Source organism: Triturus cristatus, chromosome 4_1 (genome assembly GCF_964204655.1).
Source record: "Triturus cristatus chromosome 4_1, aTriCri1.1, whole genome shotgun sequence".
Lineage (NCBI taxonomy): Eukaryota > Metazoa > Chordata > Amphibia > Caudata > Salamandridae > Triturus > Triturus cristatus.
In genome coordinates this window covers 517,008,977-517,033,647 of record NC_140585.1, presented here as the reverse complement: position 1 = coordinate 517,033,647, position 24,671 = coordinate 517,008,977, and the positions used below count along the sequence as shown (strand labels likewise).

The 24,671-nt window shown below is 42.4% G+C and overlaps 1 protein-coding gene across 7 annotated transcripts in view; it reads right to left on the bottom strand.

Moving 5' to 3' along the window:
* The window catches only part of IRAG2 (inositol 1,4,5-triphosphate receptor associated 2), a 1,211,571-nt gene that overhangs the window by 113,263 nt on the left and 1,073,637 nt on the right, over positions 1-24,671 (bottom strand). For all 7 annotated transcript variants that reach the window (XM_085652757.1, XM_085652760.1, XM_085652761.1 and 4 more), the window contains 3 exons: positions 18,976-19,110; positions 10,145-10,292; positions 5,592-5,635 (listed from right to left, as the gene is read on the bottom strand). In XM_085652757.1, coding sequence (XP_085508883.1) covers positions 5,592-5,635; positions 10,145-10,292; positions 18,976-19,110 — 327 coding nt within the window. The remainder of the gene's footprint in view (positions 1-5,591; positions 5,636-10,144; positions 10,293-18,975; positions 19,111-24,671) is intronic.

Below are 24,671 nucleotides of genomic sequence, written 5' to 3'. Positions count from 1 at the left end.
TCATTTTTCTAGCTACTGCCAACTGAAGTTAGTCATTATTAGGTGTTATAACATAACCCGGTGTTTCCCTATGGCAGAGCCGGCCTTGCTACAGTGGAAAACAACTTTGGAGGTGTTTCACTGCCTGGACATGTGTAACTAAAAATATGCATGTACTGCTTTTAAAATACTATTGAGTCTGCCCTATGGACATTTAGGGCTTACCTTAGGGATGACTTATAATTAAAAAGGAAGGTTTAGGCCTATTAAAAAGGCAGTTTTAAAATTGCACATCCTGTCCGCAGGGGCAGGCCAGGACACATGCTTTGCATTGTCACACGAGTAGTGGTAGTGGTACAATATGTGCTGCAGTCTACTAATAACATTTATCTCACAGGACCTGGATACACTTTTCAATCAAATGTTAGGGTCTTACAGGCAAGTTAAACATGTTAATAAAAAGTATATCCAATTTTGACATGTTTGAGCGGTCGGAGCACATACACTAGGGACTGGTTAGCAGTATTCCTGTGCACATAGATTAAAAAAATACAGCAACACCAGTTAAAAAATTGGGGACACCATTGATCGAGCGCTCGACGCTCTTAAATTTGTAAGGGTGCATTATATTCATGTACGAACTGCACTCACATATATTCTATTGTTTGGTTGAAACTCGTGCTATTAGAATGAAGTTTATATCCCCATATTAAAATCAGTAGAATGAAATTGTGACGCTATTGATAGGACTGATCAGGATTTCGCATGTGTTTAGAAAAAATACGTAGTGATGCATGTGTATTATTAAGTAAAATAAATGTATTCACTGTTATAAATGGTTCATATAGAGGCTTGTGTAACAAGTGCACATTAAAGAACGTTCTTAGGTTAGCAAATTGTAGGCCTAACTTTCGTTTTTCTTAAGTTTCGTTTCTACAAGTTGGGAGTTAATTAAAATATACATGTGTTTAGTAAATTCCTTTTGCCCCTACTGCACTTGCAGGAATTCGACCTCGTTATTTTAGATTTCTGAAGATACATGGGAGGAGAGGAATGTGTTCGAAGAACTTGAACAGAGAGAAGGGAGGACACCTTCTGTGCCTGGTGAAACCTGGGAACCAAGGGCGAAAAGGAAGACTTCAAATTAATTGGAGTCTGTGGAAAGTTATTCAAAGGAGGTGTCACGGAATAACTTACCATGTGACCTGTTAGCGGTGTAACTTTGGCTTTTTGTATTGGGCACAGGGACAGTTCGGTAGGACTTCTGCTTTTGACTGAGGAAAGGGAGCATCTTAGAACGAGCTCTGTAGCTTTACGCTACTTGACCCATTTAACAGTGTGCACTTCTTAGGAAGTCAACACGTGCTGACACTTTGAGGGAAATTCTTCTGGGAAATTATGAAGGCATGCCACTTCAGAAGTAAAGTAGGGACAGATTATTCTTTATTTCGGAAATACAAATGCACACACCACGGCACCTGTTTCAAATTTGGAACAGGGCACAGATTGAGGTGCCACCTGACCTGCTTGTACATAGGTTGTATTGCGCTGCATGCCACTGAGGAGCAGGCCCACTCTTGAATGAGTGGACCTAATACAGTACAACAGTGACCTTGTGGACTTATCCACTGTCAATCCAATTACAGCAACCAATGATAATTACAAAGAAGTGAAGGAGAAAAATAACCATGTTTTAATGTTTTTCCGGCAAACAAAATGAGAGGGGAACTTCGGGATGAGTAATGGAAGCAGCTAATTAACTGAAAGATCTGTCAACTCATCAAGACCATTTGCTATGAGGGATTGTAATTAATTGTGCATCAGAAGAACAAGGAGTACCAGATAGAGCGTAGCATTTCAAATGTTAAAAATAAAGAGAGGTCCGAGATGATAAAAAGTTTCTTAACATGTGCACAGTGTCCTAAAGGTGATAAGGTTATATAAGGGAAGCCAATCGAAATACAACAGATGTTGAGATTTACTTGCAATGAGAGTTAACCCCAGAATCATGTGAACAGTCATGTTTTAGATATGCTGTAGAGGTTTGATCACAAATGGCAGAAGGGCATGCTAGGTAGCATTACAATAAGTGAGTCTTGATGAGAGGAGTGCTAGGATAACAGGTTTAAAGCAGGACATCGAGAGGGAAGGCTATTTCTTGAAATTTGAGGACCAGGAAAAGGAAGAGGCCAGTTTAGAATTGTGCTGCCAAAATGTTGGCACTCCCCTGATCTAGGGTGCATGGTGAGAGGACAAGCGATCCTGACCATCTATTTGTGCCATATATTTTTATTGTTTCTAATTTTGAAAGCACTATTATTTAATGTTAATAGTCACCAGCTGTAATTATCTATGAGGTAACAGTTATTTACATGCTGAGGAGTTTTCAATGACCATTAGATCTCCTGTTAGGCATATAAGTGTGCATATATTTTACCATTATTTTAGCTAAAAGAAAAAGGTTTTAAAAATTAAATGATGCTGTTGCCCTGGAATATCTGTATGTGCATTTAAATGTATTCTTGCACAGTGTTAATGAGTTAATGTGAACACCATAATTATACTTTATGCACATTAGATATATTGCAGAGGTCTTCATTCCTTATTAATCTCAATGTTGAAGTCGAGGCACTATGTTCTATTTACAGCAATTACATAACGTTTGTAATAATTCAACATCTTTGCCTACAGTATGTAGTAGAAGTATCAACATTTCTGGAGTGTTTGAATCAGGGGATTCTAATATTTGGTTCCAAGAATTCACCAATTTACCACACTACTTAAAGGCCCATCCTTTTCCCGCTTTCAGGATGCTTACAACCATTCGCACACTTGGAGTTCTTTAGTGATCAAGGATCCCACTGCCCTTGTCTGGAAGTGTCATGAAAGGGGAATCACTTATTTTTTCTCACCCAATCATTCAGGAGTCTGAAAACCAGAGTTAGAGAGCAAAAGAGTTAGAACAGTGGTCACTACAGGTGAAATTGTGGATGTAAAGGTACTACATAAATATTAGCATTACACTGGGTATTGCCAGATGTATGTAATTTCCTTGTCATTCATAACTAAACCATCACCAAACCATCTGTTAACTATTATATGTATATTTGGAAATGTAAGAAACTAAAGATATCGGTACGTCTTATCTGAGGCATCCAAATTGAAGAATTCCCCAAAATACTCTTTTGTTGCAGATAAAATGGGCATGAGGTTAAACGAAATAATATCACAATTTCAAAAGATGTCTGTTATAGTTCTATAAATAAATGCTATGCTCATCTTATAAGTGTTTAGCCATCACTGCCCTTCAAGTCCAATTTGCCACACAATTTAGTGGCGTCAGCCCCCCTTCTGCCAAAAACCAGGTCCCTTATTAAATGTTTTAGAAAAACAAATTCTTAAGAACAAGATAAATTACCAATTGCTATCCTAATACAATATTGGGAAAAATAGAGTAATTTACTTACTTCTGTTTTTTAAAGAGTGCTTGCCAACAGAAATACCATCTAGTACCTGAAGGGGCAGCATACTGGTACCATTAAAAAAAGAGGGTGCAAAAGAGGATCCAAGAAACTACAGACAAAGAACCCTATTAGGTGGTCTTGGGAAATTATTCACAAAAGTAATCTGGTCTATCTAATTTACTGAGAGTCATCAAATAATATATTTCCTCGGAAACAGGCAGGATTTAGATCTTATTCTTCTTGCTTACATAACCTATCAACCCTAAGTTTCATTGCAGATAAATAAGTATTGCATAAGGGCCAGTTTACATATTTAGTATTTTGAGATTATTCTACTGGTTTTGATTTAGAGGGCAGACCAACATTGTTGCACAAGTTGGCCGCTCTTAACATTAAGGTGCATACAAATTACTTTCTATCCATGCTAATTAGATCACTGGATGGCCTATCCAAAAGAATACATACACCGAATGATCACATTCACAGATGTATATTGGCCCCATTGCTTTTCTGCTTGTACATTTTTCACCTCCCTTCCATTTTCCAAAATATTATGTCAGTTTCCTCTGGTAATGCAAGACAGTGCATTAAATACTGTCCTTTATGCAGATGATGTTCTGGTACTCAATCAACCACCAATTGAGTTTCAAAGTGGCCTCAATGGACTAAACAGCTATTCACAAAGCATTTTATTTTAAAGAAACCTAGCTTAGAGCAAAATCATGATTGTCTCCACATAACAGAAAAAGAAGAAAATATCGTTGGTTTTTAGCTCAAAATACTACATTTATCCAGATACAGCCCTTTCTGAAAAGCTCTTACAACCTGCACATCAGGTGAGGTCAAACAGTGCAGGTTTAAATGCACCTTAAAATGCAACCGGCAAGAAACAGCTTTGAAAGTATGTATTGAATGTTTTTATTGCTAATATATCCAACACATGCATAGGATCAAATATATCCCTTTGGATAAGCAATTATTCTTAGATAGAACAGAAAAAGTTTTTTAATATTTTTATTTCCATTAGTTACAATCTCTGTAGAGAGGTAATATGCTTGGAATTGGGCATTATGAGTACTTTCACAAAATCTTGCTGAACAACTATTCCCTCATGATGTGATGAGGGAATTCAGCCAAAAGACGTTTCTCTGGATACTCTAAAAAAATAAATAATAATTAATCTAAATTGGGGCAACACATGTACAAGCTATTTGTTATAAAAATATGTTTTCGCATTGAACTGTTTTAATTAGAAATTCAGCGACTTTATAAATTGGCCTACTACAACCTAGATCAAGAAGGTTTTAAGAACATATTTTAAAGAATACAGTTATATTATTAGGAGAAAGTATTGTTCGCTGTGGAATAGTTTGAAATTGGTGGTTGACAACAACTGCCAACTCCAGTTAAAAAAACAAAAACTTAGTGATCATACCATGAGAAAGTGTTTCTATTGATCTTTGTACGGATGTTCTACTGCTAAAAGTTAATTTGGAAAAACTGTACACGATAAATATTGTTGAATAGAATGACCCCTATTGCACCTATACCATTCAGGATCTTGACCATATTCTAACTGTATGCCCTATGCTGAGACAAGCACAGGCCAGATTCTTAAGAAATATGGTTTTGCTGAACAATATCATAAATGCCTATGATTTACAAAACTTAATTTAAGCTCCTCAGACAATAACAGACTGTTCACAAGGGTTCACAATGTTTTTTGAATGTTCTTAGATGTTCAGCTATTATTGTCTGCTGTAATTGTAGTGTTATTATAGTTTAGACTCAAAATGAAGAGTCCTAGTGAAGTTTTAGCAATTAAAATATAATTTGATTTGACAGTAACTATTTATAGCAGTTGTCAGAAGGGCTACCACAGAAACAGACCAAAACAATTAATTTGTTTCTACTCTGCCTCAGTGCTCAATTGATCCTTAAAATAAATTACCAAAAGTGGGTCTCGGAAGAAATCCAACAACTTTGAGAAAACCACTTCAAATAATTGTCTCACTCTGTCTAATCATTTCGAAAGAGAAAGAGCTTCATGTCGAGTAAATAATTTATACATCAGGCAACATCCTTTACTGAGTTACAAACTGTACACAGATCACAAACTGACAATAAGGATACAAATCATTCCCATACCTTGGAATGGATGGAGCTGGGAAGTTTCTTGTTTAGTGCCTCATCTGTAGAGTGATAAAAAAGAACAAGGTTTAAAAACCCTACTGAACAATGCCGTACCGAACGACATTTATTGCGTGCTTCTCTTTTTCAGCTATGCTCTTCACTTTTTCAATCACATGTTTTAAACTATTTGCTCAAGTGCATTTAGTTTATTCATGATGTGTGATGAAGGCACATAATATGTACAGCATATTGTTCACTAATGGATACTCAGTGGTGGGCAAAAGAAGAAGCCAAACACTCCAGGATGGAAATGTCTTTAGTTCATTCGCTCAAGCTTGTCTTTAAGAACTTTACTTTTTTTTTTTTTTATTCAAGGTGGTCAATGTATTAATTTTTATAGCACCAAAACATGTTGCTGAGATTTCAATACTCACCACGTTTATGTATTTATCCACATATACATGGTAGGCAGATCTATATGCATATCATTCATAGGCTTCAGTAGGGCCAGGGATATAAGGTTTGGTGGGATATATAACCTACTTCTCACAGCACAATTAGCTGGAGAGGGATATCATTTGTTATATTATTACAGCAACACTTATAATATCCAACTTTCTACCTCTAAAGTTTTACTTCTAAAAAAATTTAACTATTCATTAAACTGTCACAATCAAAATATTATATTAAAAAAGTAGGAAAGAATCGGGAAAACAGAAAACAGCAGAGAAAAAGAAGAAAGGAAAGAAGGTAAAAAAATTGGGGGCAGTCAGAAAATCTTGCACTGGCGAAGCCAAAAGGCCTAAAAACCTAATGACTTTGCAGTCTTCTCTAATTTTTGTAATTGTCTGTAGTGTGACAACTAATTCACAGCAATATTGTTTTCTGTGAGATTGGAACCCAGCTGTGTTTCTATGTTTGCTTGTTGCATTAATAGGAACTGTGGCCAGCTTAGTGGATATGTTTGACAGTTTTGAATATATTTAAAGTTACATTTTATTTATTACATTGTAATATGAATTTGGCTATGATTTACCCTGGTCTAAATGTTGAGTAAATGTCTGAATATAGATTTTTTACCACAAATGAATGTTATTGGAGATGAATGATTCAAGGACATATATTGTGCATTCACAAAGTTACAAGATGGGGCATTTTTGTAGCTCTGATTGGTAGGAAACACATTAAATTATTTACCTTTGTCAGCCTTTCTAGTGTCTATTTTTCTTGAGTTGTTTTCATCTAAGTGATTTTGAGAAGCTGGCCTGGTATATGATGCCCACTAATGTAAGTGAGCACCTTGCACCAGTTCAGACAACCCTTATGGTGATTTAAGAGGTCTTAGACAACCTTAGAAAGCTCTCTAAGTGTTAGCTGTGGGCAGCAGCCTTCAGGCTTAGTCCAGAAGGAATGTAAAGCAGCTTGTTTTTACCAGAATGCAATCTTATAGTATAGATTAAGTGAAAAAGAACCACACACGGTATTTATAAAAATATGTATTTATTACATAATAATCTCCAACACATTTAGATATCTCCTATCCAGAGATAAACACAATGCACACAATACTTTACATAGAAATACAGTAAATAGCACAAAATACACAGTGGGCCCTAGGGGTGGGACCAAACCATATACTAAGAAAGTGGTAAAAGAACCACGACTCGGGTCAAGATAATGTCGAGAGGATGTAGAAGTGCTGGGGATCCAAGGAACCACCCAAGGTGAATGACTAGGAACCCCACGGTGAGCATGTGCAGTGTGGGAACCCGACCGCGTGCTCCGTACAAATCAACGTGTATGTCGAGGTTGGAGTTTTTAAGAAAGAGCACCCTGCCAGTGGACCATGAAGAACCCTGTGAAATACAGAAGGTTGGAGAGCCACCCCACCCATGGATACCCTAGTATCCAAGTTACCTACACCAGGAAGGCCGGGTGCATAGGTGTGAAGTGGTGTCGGAAACCGCAGTCAAACCCAAAGGAAGGACTTCAAGAAAGTGCTGCTGCTGACAAAGGAGAAAGTGTCTGGTGGAATCCGAAGATGGATTCTAGTTGAGAGGCACCCGAAAGCAGAGGTGACAGAGTCTATGTCACTCAGGAGTGACCAGGAGACTTGGAAGATGAATGACCTCCGATGTTGGTTGCTGCAGGAGACCGGACGATGATCTTGACTCTGCATCTGTGAGTACCAGGCGATGCTGAGGAAGACCAGGAGCCATGCACAAGCTGCCCCATGTCGGATGTCGAGTGCTGAGGTGTCGGTGTCTGGTGGGAGCACCAACAAGCCTTGGCAAATGCAACCAACACGAGTCGAAGGAGGTGCAATGTCGGGACTAGCAAGCTCCAGGGGACTCACCCCAAGCAGTGGAGTCGGGGAAGGCCACAAGCAATCGGGGGAGCCCAAAAGAAACAAAAGTGACCCTCAAATGGACCCACAGGCTGGAGGCACTGGAGTCACAGAGCACCTCAAGCAGCTCACCTAAAGATGCAGGCCACAATGCACACGATGCAGTGTGGCTGAATAGTCTGGTCACTGGTGATGCTCGAGGTTCGGGCTACTTGGAGCCTGAAGATCTTCTTGCAAGGAAGCCAACAAGCCTTTGCAATGGCAAGTTGACGCGGTGTACAGGGGTTCGGTTATTGCAACCCCCAGGAGGCATACTGGCCTCGAACGCGGGGAAAAGGCAGGGCAGGCCTCGAGAGCTGTGGAGAACCACCACCTGTGTTGCAGAACCTTTCGGAGTCCGGAGGAGCTCAGGATCAACAGACCTATCGACTTAGTTGCTGTGCCTGCTAATGCAGGGAAGTGACTCCTTCACTTCAAGGGAGATTCCTTCAGGTGTCTTTGATGCCCACAGATCTTGGTAGGTTCATGTATGGTGCACAGACGATGCAACAGACTGGAAGGGAGGCAAAGTCGAGCTCAAACGAAGTCCAGAGTGCCCAGATGGTAGAAGAAGTGGTGTTGTCTGATCTGAATATTGCACCACGATGAATCTAGGGACCCACCCACAGGTAAGCCCTTCAGTACCCTTAGGAAAGGGTTGGGACGATTCAGGGGACCCTCCCATGGGAAGGTCTTGACAAGGGGGAGGGTACTCCCATGTCCTTTGTCCAGTTTCGCACCAGAGTGGAAGTCAACGGCTCCCAAAGCTGGTTTGAACTGGACTATGCATGGGGACACCAAATGTGCCCCTCATGCAGACTGAATGGCACTGGCAAGTACACCCCCCTAACCCCAATACACTAAATCCTGTCTGGGAGGTGCTCACACCTCTCTGTGACAGGATGCCTATTGTTCTGCCGTCCCCTGCTCGAGCCTGGATCAGAAGCAGGAGGGCAGAATCGAGTCTCTTATCGGCAGCAACCATTCTATGGTGTCCGGGTCTAGAAGGCTGGCACCGGGAACACAGAGCCTAACGAAGGGCTCTTCCAGTGCTTGCTTAGAATCATACCTCCACACCGTTTACAGTGTGGGGGTATGATTCCAACATGTTTGATACCAAACAGGATAGGATTAATTGCAGCCAGTTTCGAGATGGTCCTCGTGTAATTACGCGATGCCCCTCTAAAGAGCTTCACTTACAACCCGGGAGAATGGACTCCATGGGCTGGAAGGGTTTCCTGCCCATACAGAGGCACCCTCACACTTAGAACCAAGCACCCTGCCTTCAGGTTTGCAAAGGCCTGCTATAGGGGTGACTTATAGGTTTTAAGTGCAGTGACCCTGGATATAGGAAACCTATATCTTTAATGCTAGCACCATCTTACACAGGCTGCAGTGGCAGGCCTGTAGTTCCATTTTGAATGGTTTCCCATGGGTGACAATGTATGCTTCAGCCCATGGGGGACCTCTGGGGTACCTATGTCCTGGGTACCTTAGTACCATATACTAGGGACTGATAAGGGTACCCCATTATCCAATCTGGGATGTACCTAACTACTAAACACAACAATTTAAGGGAAAAAGCAGAGAGACTGGAGTCCTGATTAGCAGGATCCCAGACAGACTAGTCAAAAACAGCTCCTACTTTCCTACAGTGGTGTACCATTTTAACACCCAGCAACCCCTTACTCCACAGTTTAGATCAAAAGCAACTGTACTAATGCATTTCGTTATAGACCTACACCACCCTCCGAATACTGTACTGGGAACTACACAAGGTTCTGACATGGTCACCTTGTTCCTTTCCTAAAAATGAACAAATAATAAATAAAGCTGATAAACTTAGGCTAAGTACTCATTAAGAATCTGACATGCCTACCTGAGAAGGTTGAAAGGAGTCGCTACAATGGGTATACATTTTTTGATCCTTTGACATTTTAGGGGTACTAACCAGAAAGGCTCCACTAAACATGTCAAAAGACTACAAAGGTCGTACGCCATCTTTGCATTAGAAAATAGTATTGGCAGTCAAGGAAGTACACACAAGTCTCACACCCCATCAAGCCCAATGTCTACATAAGCATAGGAAACATACATTATTCCAACACAGATTTCCATCTTCTAAGCAACAACCATACAATTACTTTCAACAAAACATTAATGTTCTGCCACAAAACAATACCTTCATCTCCTGCAGAGCCAAATGACTTTTCATTCTGAAGAAGAACCAATTTCAATTCCTCCAGTTCTGCATGCTCCTTGGCATACATTCGTTTCAGATTTTCCACATGTTGTATCATCACGTCTACCACTTTACTGACACGGCTCTCCTAAAAAAAAATCATATATTAATTGGGCCACACATAGGAATGCATTTAGAAAGAAGAGACAATTGAAAAGGCACATAACATTAACGAGAACATCATTCAATTGTAGGAATGGCATTAAATTCTCCCTCATTCTAATCTGCATGCAGGTGTCAAACATAACAAATTTGCAAAGTTACTAACTGCAATTTATCGAACTGTATTTATTTTTAGATACTTTTTGTATGCTACCACATTTTATAATTTTTCTATCCTTTATAATTTTGCATAGGAGGCAATGTGCATTACTTTCACTATTCTGTGATTTGACAAAAAATTATATCCAATACACATATATACACATCTGCTCGGCATGACTGATGATTTGCTCCTATTCTACTAGAACGTCAGCCGTCATGTATTGTTCCTAAAGTACTTTTGGAGTGTCTTTCTCAGGGACTCCATGAATGTCCTACTCTTGAGTACAAAGCTTTGTAATCTCCACATGGTGATGGATGACTGTTGTCTACCCCACAATAGTCCCATTAAGACAGAGCTGTGCTTGGGTAAGGGATATCCTAATTATTCTGGGTGCACCGAAACATTAACCAGAACCTCGTAACATAAAATCTGATAAATTCTTACTGAGAAGTAGTAAAAGTACTCTAACCAACCGTATTACCCAGCAATGTCCAGTAAGTTCCCAGTGTTCCCAGTCACTTTTCCCTTTAAGGAATACTTGTATTATTCTTGTAACCCAGTAAACTGGGTGCACTGGTTATATTTAAATGGGAATGGTACAGGTCTGTATCTAGTACACATTTACAGTCTCCCCCAATGTTTCCTGGCACTTTGCTAATATATCAGAAAGAGTGGTATAGAAGGCTGTAAGTATTTGGGCCTTATATACTACCTAAAACTACTTCTATCCTGTTAAGTTTACCCTAGACAATGAGATAATGTCCTTTCTCTATATGAGACTCCTCTGCAGTAAAAGACACTGCAGAACATATTCATATGCGTGATCCTCTGGCACAGGAGAGTCCGGTTGCATATATTCACCCTCTACATCTACCCCACAAAACCTTTCAGCTTTAAGTGTTGACATCATCTTTCATCAGTGGCATAATACCCCACACTGAACTATCCCCAACTTCCATTCCCTATGACAGGTGAGCAAAATCGCTTTACCAAATAAACTTTAAACTTGATGGGTGTAGCCTAACTGCTCTCCCCATCATTCTGAATGGAAGGGGAATATGGTCCATCTCAACAGTACTTGCAGTACCTTCTGGCTATCACTGACATGACCATCAGATCTGAAGCATAAGTTGTCGGACCCTTGTAGGTGACCCTCCATTCTGCCACCAAATTGCCGCCAGCCAATCATTAGCTCAGTAAATAATAAAAATATTCAGAGGTCATGAGCTGTTTTAGGTTTTACTTTAGAGCAGTCAAAATTCACCGCTGTGAGCACCACCAAATCCAATTTAATTAAGCTGGAAGACATTTGACAAGGTCTTGGACTCAGCCCTTTCTACAAGGTCATTCCCAAACTCTCTGCCTTTGCCCTCCACTTTTTGCTGAATTTGTTTTTCTTGGCTTTAGGACTCTGCACACTTTACCACTGCTAAGCAGTGCTAAAGTGTTTGCGGTCTCTGCTCACAACATGGTAACATTGGCTTATACGGTACCCATGTGGCATATTGAATTTACTTATAAGCCCCTAGTAAAGAGGCTCTACATGTGCCCCGGGACTGTAAATTAAATACTACTAGTAGGTCTGCATCACTGATAGTACCACCCACTTAAGTAGCCTGTAAACATGCCTCAGGCCTGCCATTGTAGCTTGTGTGTGTGCAGTTAAAACTGCCATTTAAACCTGGCAAAGTAAACCTTTTGCAAGACCAAACGCTTTCTTTCTAATAGAAAAAAGTCACCCCTAGGGTAAGCCCCGGACAACCCAGAGAAGCAGGGTGCAGTGTATTTAAAAAGTAGAACATGTATGTTTTCACCACTGCAAGGCCTATCTCTCCCATAGGATAACATTGAAGTTACCTCATTTAACTTTAGTGTTAAATAGGTATACCAGCTCATGTTTGATGTCTCTGGTATCACAATTTAAAATCCTAACTTATGGTGCAGTCAGATTTTAAATTGCAATTCTCAAAATGCCACTTTCATAAAGTTGCCATTTTCTTGCTTTAGCCATTTGGTGCATTCAGCCTCTCTCTGGATCACATGAATGGATGTGGGTGACAGTTGGGCTTTGTTTATTTCTCCCAGACAGCCACACACAATAGGGAGCTTAGGTAGGACTGGATGTGCCATCACTGGCAGGGTGGGTTGGAGGAACTGGGCCCAGCCCTACTTACACTTGAATAGGCTATGTCCATATCCCCTGTAGTCTGAAGCCAGGGCAAGGAAGGCAGGGCATTTGTGGACTTCAAAGGCATGCCTCGAGAAGCTTTCCACCTCTTCAATGGCAAAACTGTGTATAAATACTGGATCTCAGACCCCCAACTCGTCAGTACACTTCTGGACCTGTAGATACTCTGCCAAAAAGGATAACTGCTGTGCTGCTACAAGGACTGCACTCTGCTGGACTGCTGCTTTCTTGGCTGGGGAGGAAGAACTGGGCCCGTAACTTCACCTTCAACCCAGGACACCAGAGTTACCCTAAATCTAAACTGCTGGCCTCCTAATCCAAGTCTCAGGGGCATAAAAGGCACACCAACATCCCGAACCAGCCTCCACACTCAGCTGCAGTGAATTCCTGATCCTCTAGTGGTGCCTCTCAGGTCCTGGACCTTGGTGTGGTTCAAAGGTGCTGAAATCAAGCTTTGAGGCTCTAAGCGACTACCAACGGGCCCGTTTGCACCAAGCTCTCCTCGCTCACACCAAAAATCAGAGCGAAGCTCCCCCAACCCAACTCTTTGCACTGCAGCATCAGCCGCTCACAGGGACCACCAAGCTCCAGCAACCCCTGCCCACGATGTCAACCCCTTGTGCTTTACCAACAACATCCTTTGACGCTCTCCCAGCTCCTTGCAGTCCCCTGCAATGTGAACAGGACTCTTGGAGTGAACTTGAAAAGGTCGGTCAACCTTCCGCAGAACTAACTTGGGACTGTATCCAATCTGCACACCATCATAGATGCATGCAATTTTGGCTTTGACCTGGTCCAGCGCAACCAGATATTCGTGGTTGGTGCTTTGTGCTTTCAGGTGCAATTTTACAGTTTATTCTTTAAAAAATCATGTGTCTCTCTGATAGGATCTTTGTCGTTTTGGTCTTGCTTTATTTATTACATTTTGCTCTATATTTCTAACTAGAAGTGTTGCACAAATACTTCTCACATTGCCTCTATGTTTAGCCTGACTTCTCTGTGCCAATTTTGGTTAACTTGTGCCTTACCCTGCCAAGGATTGCGTTTTCTATTTGACCAGGGCTCACCCCCTGGTCAAACCCAATTTTTCACACTTTGCAACTCTGTCAGATTTTAATACACTGACTGCTTCCACCCCCGCTGAGCTTCCATCTTCTGCTTGTTTCCTCAATGTTTGCTTATTGGCTTTGTGTTTAGATTGTGTTTGCCTTGTTGACGAGTGAGGTGTGTTCCATTCTTTTCCAGCTGTTCCTGCTTTATGTTTGTCCAGCCAGTCCGAGATATTTGTTGGTTCAGCAAAAAAGAGTTTTGCCATTTGTTTGTTTTGCTGGAAAGAGCAACAGATATCTAACTCTGCTGCCCTGACATCAACAAAAGATTCTATCCTCTGCTAAACCAAAGCAGTCTAGTCCGGGAAAATGGGGATTGCTTGATTTTCTATTTGATATGGTTCCGAACTACTGGTTCCTGTGTCTCAATCCCATTAACGTAGCAACTGCGCCACCACCAGTCTGGGATGTGCAAGTGGAAGCAGACATCTTTGTGTGTATTTTTTAGAGTGTAGAACTTGCAGAGTCCCTGAGACCTCACCTCTATTACTAACCAGTTTTATAGATCTGCCACCAAGTCAATTTCTTCCACTTCTCCTGATAGACCACCATATGAATGTTGTTACTGCTTCCATTGGTCATCTTGCAATAAGCTTACGTCTAAGAACACATGTTGATTTTAGTTTCCAGAGCTTGCCCAGCTTGTCCTGGGGTGAAGGCTGCTGCTCCATATCCAGAGTGCCACTGCTTAGGCTCTTCTAGATTTTGCCTCTAATCTGGGCTTTGGCACAGTATTACAAATGGGCATCCTGCTACTTGTACCTTTGTATTATGCACATCTCTGACTTCCTTGTAGGAAGATATCCCATTCTAGGTTGTCTAGGTGAGAGTGATTCTTAGTGCTGCTCCTAGCTCGAAATTTCCACCCCTGACCCTGGGAGAACCTATGCCTTGGCTATAAGGTAACCACGTCTCCCTCATGTGTTTCATATTATTTCTCCAAAGAGCCAGCTTAATGTTTGTATGAGTAGTTCTATGATATTTTGTGGATGTGCTACGGTAGGTGAGTTAAATTATCTCCTCTGTTTATTAAGTCTTTAGCTAGGAATTTCCCAGACTGCCTTCAGATGATGTACTATATGCAAATTGCTGAAAAGCCCAAGCAATTGTCTCTGTGCTCTTGAGGCTACCAGGCCCCCGACGGCCAGCAGTGCCCTCATCAGCCCTTCTTAGTATAGATCAATAGAGCTTTGACATTTCGATTTCGCTCATCTCCTCTCCCCTCTTCCAACAATGGGGAGCTCCTCAGTGCACTGCTTGTTGAGCACAGCTCTGCTGGTGTCTGGCAGGACCGCTAAACTCCAGAGGGAGCTGTGGAACTAAGCCCAGGCCATGATGCTGCTCCTATTCCCTTCTGGGTGTTAAGCCGGCGTATCTTTACTGTCTTTGGAGTCCCTGGTTCAGTTCACAGTTGCACGTCTGAGGACGATCCACACCACCAGGAAGGACAGGGAGGCAAAGTCAGGGAAATCGGGGGGTGGCAAATTAAGTTCCTCTTCTCTGCGATACATGTGCCGCAGACAGCCTCCCTGCTGGGCACCATTATGGAAATGCGTGCGCATACCAGAATTGGTCTAGAAAATTCAGTTCTCCTCATTTCATGGCCCACCAGGCAGTACTAGGTGGTCAGACTAATCTTACGGTCTTCAGTAGAAGATACATTCACTTGTGTCATGTTGAGGCATTCAGGATTACTATGGATGGAGCAGGTTGGCTGCGAGCACGCCCTATCACACTTCAGCAGCTACTGAACACACTCCCTTCATATAAAGTTATGTTAAGCCACATTTGAGAGTGTCTCTTTTGCAAGCTTTAACTATTTCAAATTTCATTTTGTGTGCAGTGGCATAGACAGAGCAAAATTGACTTATTATTAAGGATATAAAATAAACTGCTTTTGCCGTCCATACTTTTACGCCTACGAATTTAGGGGAGGATACTTGATCAAACTTATTGACAAGAATATCGTTAAGATTACGATGAAATTTAATTTGACTCCTACTGAGTCGTGCCAATTCGGGCTCAAATTTTCACAATTATTAGTGGAGCCAATAGGTTTATGCTCTGGTTTCCAGTGTTCTATTGGGGCTGTATTTGGATTGGAACACTGTATATTATTTGTGTTAGACCTGGCATCTTTGGCATGGTTACCCCTGACTTTTTGCCTCTACCTCCTGTATTTTTGATGCTATGCTGGATTTCGTTTTTGCTGGTTTAGATGCTTTGGGCACTTTGCCACTGCTGATCAGTGTCAAAGTGCAAGTGCTCCCTTGGTAAATTGTTATATTGATTGGTTATCCATGATTGGTATATTTGTTTCACCTGTTAGCCCCTAGTAAAGTGCACTGCATGTGCCAGGGCTGGTGATTCAAATGCTACTAGTGGGCTGCAGCACTGATTGTGCCACCCACAGGAGTAGCGCTAAAATGATGTCTTAGGCCTGCTTGCAGTGCCTATGTGCAGTCCAGGACTGCCATGTCGACCTGGCCAGTGCACCCACTGACCAGGCCTTATCCTTCCCTTTCTGTACATGTCAGGCATCCCTATGGTGGCCCTGGGTACCCCCCTGGGCTGGGTGCAGTGTAACTGAAAGGTAGGGCATGTACTGAGGTGTGTAACATGCCCTGGTAGTGAATTACAGCCATTTACGTTTTTTAACTGCTGAGAGGCTATCTTGCCCATAGGATAGAATGGGGAAGGCTGTTTACATGCCTATCTTCCCATAAGGGCAAGATAGAAAATCCAAGCTTGGTATCTCTGTGTTCAGAATTTAATTATACATCTTTTTAGCAATATGGTTTTTAAATTCACCGTGTGAGAATAGCACTTTTTAGAAAGTAGCTATTCTCCTGTTTAACCTTCCTGTGTGCCTGTGTGCTGGTTGGCTGACTGGTGTCATGTGATGGGCTAGGTGGCTCCAGGAGCCTGGATGAGTCAGCAGCAGGGTGAATAGGGAGATCTGCTTTAGATGGGTGGGAGGAGTAGTCCCTGGGTTTGAATAGGGCTGCCCCTGCCAGCACAAAGCTGGCTCCACCCCCTGCTGGCCAGGCTGAGGACTCTGCCTCTGCTGGCACAAAGAAGGCTCCACCTCCTGCTGAGCGTCTAACGACCCTGCCCCTCACTCTGAAAGGAACCAGGTGCTCCAGGGCAGAGCACACCCAGGAACCGGTTTGAGCAGGGGAATCCCCCCACTGAAACACAGAGAGACAAAGACTTGGAGGGGTATAAGAAGAGGACCCCAGACACCTAAACTTTAGATCACTTTGGAACGAAGAAGAAACCTCTGCCAAGGAGAAAGCTGAAAAGGACTGAAGAGGAGAAGACTGCCTGCTTGCTGTTTTGCTTTACTGCCAAGGAGAGGGGAAGGACTTTGCTGTGTCCCCTTCTTTTGATTCTGATCTCCAAGGGCCTGAGAAGAGCTGGCTCCCTGTTAAGAAGTCCCAGGAACAAAAGGACTTCACCACCAGCTCCCCTGGAACTCTGCTGAAGGAGTTCTGACCTGCCTTGGAGTGCTTGCCCAGTCTTGGGGCCTCAGGAGGTTGTTTTGCTGTGTTTGGGAGCTGGGAAGCAGAAGCGTGAAAAAGAGTAACTGGTACCCAACGCATCATCCGATTGCGTGTCGCGAGAACGAGAGTGCGAGGAGAATTTCATCGCGGCGTCATCGCAGCACCCGGAGTCCCCGCATCGCCGAGTGCGTCGAGCATCGTCCCGGTGCGAGAAGATTCCTGACGCTGCGAGGGTCGTCGCAGAACCAGTTTGCGAGCCGCACCACTGCCGGCGCGTGAAAGTCTCCAGTCATCGTGTGCGTCGACGCAGAGTCCCGTTCCGTGGCGCATCGAGAGTTGCGGCGCCGGAAGTCAACGCTGCGCCGCGCATCGTGCCACATCGAAGAGTGTCGCATCGAACCTGTGCGTGAAGCTTCCCCCTAAGAAACCTACGCAACGAAAGCCAAAGTCATCGCATCCTCCCCCTACAGATCGGAGCCGGCGCATCCACCTCTGCTGCGTGAAGCAGGGCTGCTGCAAAGCCTCCCCAGGATCTCAGGAGTATCGCATCGCCTTTGCCATCTTCCTTGTTATAGCTTTTGGGAACCTTATCGCAACTACAGGTACTGTTGGGCACGAAAGTGTCGCATTTTGTGCATTGAGAGTCGCATTGTGCAAGACACTGACTTTTACATCCTGGAGTACTTTCTGCAAACTCTTGAACTATCTTTAAAGTAACCTTTTTGAATTATATGTTGGTTTGTCTGTAGTATTTGGTCTTGTGAAGTTTTTAGTAAAGATACCTTATTTTTCTAAAACTGGTGTGGAGTAAATCTGTGGTGTTTTCACTGTGTTACTGTGAGTGTTGGTACAAATACTTTACACATTGCCTTTGATAGCCTAGACTGCTCAGGCCAAGCTACCTAGAGGGTAAGCAGGGGTTATCTTAACAGTGTATCCCCCTTTCCCTGACTAGAAGCAAGGGTCCCTACTTGGACAGAGGTACCTACCCTGCCAACTAGAGACCCCCAGATCTAACAATTTGCATAAAATGTCTTTCCCTTAAATGATCAATGGTAAAATCGTAATTTGATTTAGGGGCTATTATTGAATACCTTCTGTAAAGTATATCAAAAGGCTGAGCAGCGCAGACAAAACGGAATTTTGGAGTGAAGAGGCGGGAAGGGGTGGAGAGCATGAAGGCATGAATAATCTTCAAAAGGGTTGAATATTCGCCCCATAGAGGGTATTGAACAAGAGGGTGTTTCAATTTCATTGAAAAAAAATGTCGATTTGTTCTTGGAAGGATAAAGTGCACAAACGAGTGAGGCATGAACTGTGCATCTTTAATTACAAAGACAGTGCCTCTGGATTCTTCGAATGATCAGGAGCAAGGACCTGGCAGGTTTGCGGTTCCTACCTGGATGGTTTCTGGAAGTGAAAATTCTTCCCAGCCACTGGTAAAAACACTAGTCCACATTCCACTGTTTTTTTGTTCACTGTGCCACCACACGCAGGGAACAACCTAATGCAAATCAGCCCCGCTCCCACTCCAATAGGAGGAGTGCAGCGCAAACTACCAGGCTACATCCACACTAAAAGGATCAAAAGCAAACACTTTCTCAATAAAGAGCTCTTTGGAGCTAGGTTGAAAGAAATACAGCACAAGTGAGCAGCTGGAGCAAATGCAGCTAAATTGTACATGATGGTAAATGTATGGTTACCTGATGAATGGCTCCCAACATTTCTGCTCTACTGGCCACTCGGGCTGTGTGCTGACTCAAAAACTGTAAGCTTTTCTCCAGCTTCTTGATGATATCATGCGACTGGTTATCTTCCTCACAAATGGGGACCAATGTCTAAGAGGGAATACCAAGAAACAGATAAAGTTATTTATAAAATAAGACCAGTGGTTTACACACAGTGCTGTTTCCTTTTAGGCAGTCAGAATCAATTTCACCAAATGGAGGAATAGTTTAAATGACAAAGGTTGCGTCAATACAGACTTGAAACAATGTTTCCGCGATTATGTCTCAAATTATCAGGCCAACATATAAATCCCAAAAACAGTTGCCGATAATGGAATTACCAGATCAACCTTTAACAACCCATTTACAGAGTCACTTCACACTCGCGTTTAACGCAAAAATGGCAAGCGGCACAGCCAAACACGGTCACTTAAACTGACCAGGGGTTTTCCTTAGAAAACTGTCCATTGGAGCGCAGAGCTAAAATTCACAGAAAATCAAGCCAAATATACATTCGTTTTCTCTTATTTTAAGTCAATTAAGCTTAACGGCATGCCAGAAACGTGTTACTCTCTGTGGAATCTTATCTAATGCTCAGGGGGCAGGATATACCCTCCAGAAGAAGCAACGAACGGTCTAGAGGGGAAAATCTCATTCATATGTACAAGACGTGTGTCATTATTTTCACAAAATCACACTTCCATATGCCAGGATTGAAAGTGAGGTTAAACGGTAAGGAAACGTGCAAGGGACAGCCCTGAGCCCTTCTGCGCCTAATAGAATCACAAAAAATTGCAATTAGCAAGCATGTTCAGTGTTCCAGGAAGCTTCAAACTAATATAAACGAACATCCATATTTATTTAATAACTGGATACATTACGTGTTATATGGCCGTTTATTAACATATTAGAGAATATCAGCATAACAGACAAGATTATAAATTTGTTTTCACAATATATGATCCAATAAACTCTGTTGAATTTGGCTGTACCATTGATTTTAAAGTAATCCACTAAAAAATATGCAAAGAATAAATCAACATGTGTACGCCCACTTGAGCACGAGCAAAAAAACACAGAGCAAGAGTGTCCCTAACCCCGTTCATGCATCATCTTAAGAGAACTGAATGGCTACAGGGTGATACAAGAAAAGCAAAAGCAGCCATGCAGCAGCGGTTTTATCCCACACAGATAAAAAGTCTACTGTATTGCCTGCAAATCTGTTCACGAAAAACTCAAATCCTGAAAGACAATGTTAAAGATGAGGAATCAAATCAATAAGAATACACTAACTGAATAAAAAAAATGATATTTATTTTCCTAATAAAGAAGCAGGCTTGGTAGAGCAGAATGGTTGACATGGGAAAGCCAATATGAAAATTTGGCATTTTACCACTGATGGCAAAATGGCAACCCGTATAGTTGTCATGACCAGTATACAATACCAAGATGCTAGTGCCTCACATACACTACAGGTATCTTAGCCTGGAAAAATTGTAAAGCATCAGAGGAAAATAAGGGAAAGTAGGAAATGAAGAACCGGAACACGGAAGCAGTTTAGGAGCAAAAACAATGCCCCAAATCAAGCAGACAAGGGCAGGTGAAATTTATTTTACTAACAGTGGTTAGTTATATAAACACGTGAAACAAGTGGCAGTGAAGCTGAAAATGACACATTTTTGAAAAATCTAATGCGAAATATAGTGCAAATTTCCATTTCTTCAATGAAACGTGTGTCTAACATGGGAATGCGGTGTCTTGAAGCAATGATGGATAAAGTAACAAATTTGAAGGTCCGTGTCTGCTATCCTGATATACGCTGATATTCCTCCTGCTGCCCTGCTGTCCTCCACACAGTTGCAGGAATGCTCTGGATACTGCTGCTCCATGTGGATAGCTACAGCGGCAGTGTCCGTAGCTGCTGGGGACTGCAAGCCGCACAACTCCCTGTGCATGGACACACCTGAGGCTCATCTGGCCGGCTACTACTGGCGCGCTGACTGCAGCGCAGGAAGCGCCCGGGCCAAGGGCAGGCCAGTCTGTGCCCTCCCGCAGCCGGACAAGGCTTGGCTGGGACACCCCTCTAAAGTCAACCTTCTGTAAATAGGTGAGGAATTATGGGGAAGAGGGAAAGCACTGCTGGGCCTCTGTTAGCTACCCCTCCCTCCAAACCTACATAGATTTACCTAATGCTGCAAAGGACAATTGGGGTTATAGCTAAAGAACCTGATCTAGCAGAAAGAAGGTTATTATTAGGGGCAGGGGTGCCCTTAGGGGAGCCACTTCTATCTCGTTTTTTGTTCATCCGAACTAGCAGATGATACCAACGTTGATGAAGTGGGACCAAGTGTTGTAATCGGGGCTACAGCTACATTAACCAGTGCTTTAAACGGCTCACCTATCCTTCAGGCCTGCTGTATTGACCCTCAACGCCCAGCGAAAAAAGGGAGAAGGGTCATTCGTAGTAAACAATCAAAGTTTAACGCAGGCCGCTTCTTTACCTGATATCCCTGCTCCTGACCAGCCATTAACTGCCAACATCGGTCCTAGTAGTAATGGATTTGACCTACAACAAACTTGGTTGATGCAATTGGTAACTGAGATAGATGATAAGGTTAAAGCCATTTTGAGTGCAGACTTGACAGCAACTTTGGCACGCCTTGAAATCATAGAACAACCCCCAAATAATACTTTAAAACCAATATTTCAGGGGCATGGAACTTGTGAAGATGATGCCCCATGCAACTCTAACAAGCCCATCACAAGTTCCGACAGGAGATGCATTTGCAAGGGCCCTGCTCCTACCTCCTTTTCACCGTCAACTAAAATTAATCAAGCAGCTTCTACTACGCTTACTGTTAAGAATCAGAATGGGGTTCAAATGTGGCAGAAGGGAATCAGCAACGAGTGCCGTAGAACTACAGTACAAGACACTCGTCAGAAAGCAACAGTCATCGAATCCTGCCCATATGAAGTAATATTGTCTGGTGCTCCTGAAATTACGAGGAGGCCAGACTGAAACACATGATGTTTGCATTGGCTTGTGACAAACAGAAATTTCCCACTCTCGTTAGCACACAATATTCTTTTTTCACACAGGGTGAGGTGGATTGGGACGAGAAGTCCGGATCGTTCAGGGGATTGTATAGTCATTCATTTCAGGGACCCTATTATGGTGCTGAAATTGTTGATGATGTATAGTGGAAAGAAGGGCACTCAAATATTATTCTCTTGCCCCTAGGTTTACTGCCTACAGGGTCTGTTAGCATCCCTCGCCAAAATATTCCCCAACTAACATGCCCTTTTACAATGGCCATCAATGATTAAGAAGAAATGTTACCATACCAATCTCAAATTGCCATGATGTATTGGAAATGGTTGATTGGCTAAGTGCTAAAGAAATCTCCTTGCTGAGTCTTGAGGGGCAGGTGAATGGTCCTGATGTCAAAGGGGTTACTTCCACTGTGGGGGTGGGGGGAAAGGGGAGTTTGACATCATCTAACTTGATGACTAATATAAGCCTGGCTCGAAGGCAGTTATGTGGTGAGCCATTGCGTATTCTTAGCAATTTTGATTCTGTTGAAGGCACAGGCCCGAGAAACAGAAGAAAGAGCGACCTCCCCTATTATGAACTCTACCTCCCAGTCCTTGCCACGTTCTGATGATTCTGAAAACTAAACACATCTTCATGTATATGATGGTTTGACTGATGTCATGGATTAACTGGCAGGGATTAACTCCAAACATTCTGCCCCAGATTGGATCACGTTTACTGGAAAAAATGACGTGTGTTCTCCAGGAGACATGGGCAGTGGATAAAATGTATGTTAATGGTTACTCAACTTATAGGGTTGAAGTCAAATGCTGGGAGAACGATTGGTGGTTTAATGATTTTATTAACATATGAGATTGCCTGTACTCATAAGCAGCTAAAAATTGATTCACTGATATAATGGTGCTCAAGTTTCCTTCCAGTTTAAAATTGATTGTATTTATTGTTTATGCAAGATTGGCCTCTTTGTGGTTGACTCATTCGTTTTGGCTTTGTTAGATGATCTAGTAGGTGTTTATCAGCAGCAGGATAAAATTGTGGTCAGAGGGGGTTTCAGTGTTTCATTTGCGCCATCTCCTTCAATTGACACCTTGATAGAGGAGTAAGATGAGCTCTGAGGCATCCTTATTTGTCTGGTAAAGTCCAACAGGTTTTCTTTAATGCCTCCCTGCAGCTTGCTTCCCTAGCAGTTGGGAGGGGCTTAGGGACTCATTCCAACCCAGATAGACAGCCTACATCTAAAAGGGGAACTTGTAGGATTGTTATTGATTACACCCTGCTAGATGTAAGACTAGCCACTACTTAGTGACATGGAACTTGGCTTTTGAGCAGATAGTAATCACAACCCATTCTTCTATTCTCCGACTGGTGATTCTCTCAAGAGAGGTTTGTCTACCAGCTCTACTTTGGCTCAGGAGCCAGTTCTAACAAGTCATCTTAGAAGAATCACATGGCCTCTGGTTTTAGCAGACTGTGGATTGCACTCTAGGATTTATCAGTTGTGTTTCCAGTTTTTTAATAGGTATGAGAATGCCACACTTTCCCCTGCATCATTAGTGGCTATTTATGCTGAATTCTTTATAAGCTTGTGCCAAGTAAGTCATAAGGAGGCAACCCAGAAGTCTCCAGCTATCCGGAATGGGCACAGATGGTATAATGCCAAGTGTAAATTGGCAAGGAGCAATCTAAAGTGGGCTATTAAGGAATGTAGCCACCCAGACATTTCAGCAGCTCAGCTTGGATATAGCTACACTTGCTAAAGCAAAAACCAAATGGACTGAGAAAAACTGGCAGGACTTGCTGACAGCTGGTAGTGTCAAGGATAACCACTCCTTCTGGCACACCGTTTTGCACGGATGTTTAGATAGTACTAGTACTCCTAGCTATCACATTCAGCCAGAGAAGTGGGTTATCATTTCTCTGCACTCTATTCAGAAGATACTATTGCTATTACACCTCAGTCATTAGTATTAAACACTTTTTCCCATGATACAACTACTGATGTTGAACTAGCTTTCAGTCTTGAAGAAACATGCACGGCCATCAACTGATTACAATCAGCAAAAGATCCCTGCCCAGATCATATTCCTTGTGACCTGTTTAAGTCAGAGCCCCTAATCTGGGAACCACATATTAATATTATATCAAACGCTGTAGCTGCAGGGGGAGAGAAATTCCCGATTCTTGGAGGGGTGCAGAGATTATTGCAGTGAATAAAAAAAGGTGATGCTTCTAGCCTGATGTATCACAGGCCCATTAGCTCCATCGATAATTTGCACAAAAAAGATTTCAAGACAAGTATTGGACAAACTGCAGGCCTGGATGAATGCAAACTGTATTCTCTCATCTCTCCAGGCAAGTTTCCATGCCAAAACAAATACATGTGATCAAGTTTTCAGGTTCACATTATTAAACTGGAAATATGTGTTGTTAAGCAACCAGAAATTGTATGTTGCTTTTGTTGATTTAAGATCAGTTTTTGATCTTGTACCTCGAGAAAGCCTATGGAATGTACTGTTAAGCATGGTAGCCCCTTCTAACCTGGTGTCTGATAGCCAGGATTCATGAAGCCATTTACGCTCGGGTCCTTCGGAGGAAATACGGAGAGCTAAATGACAGA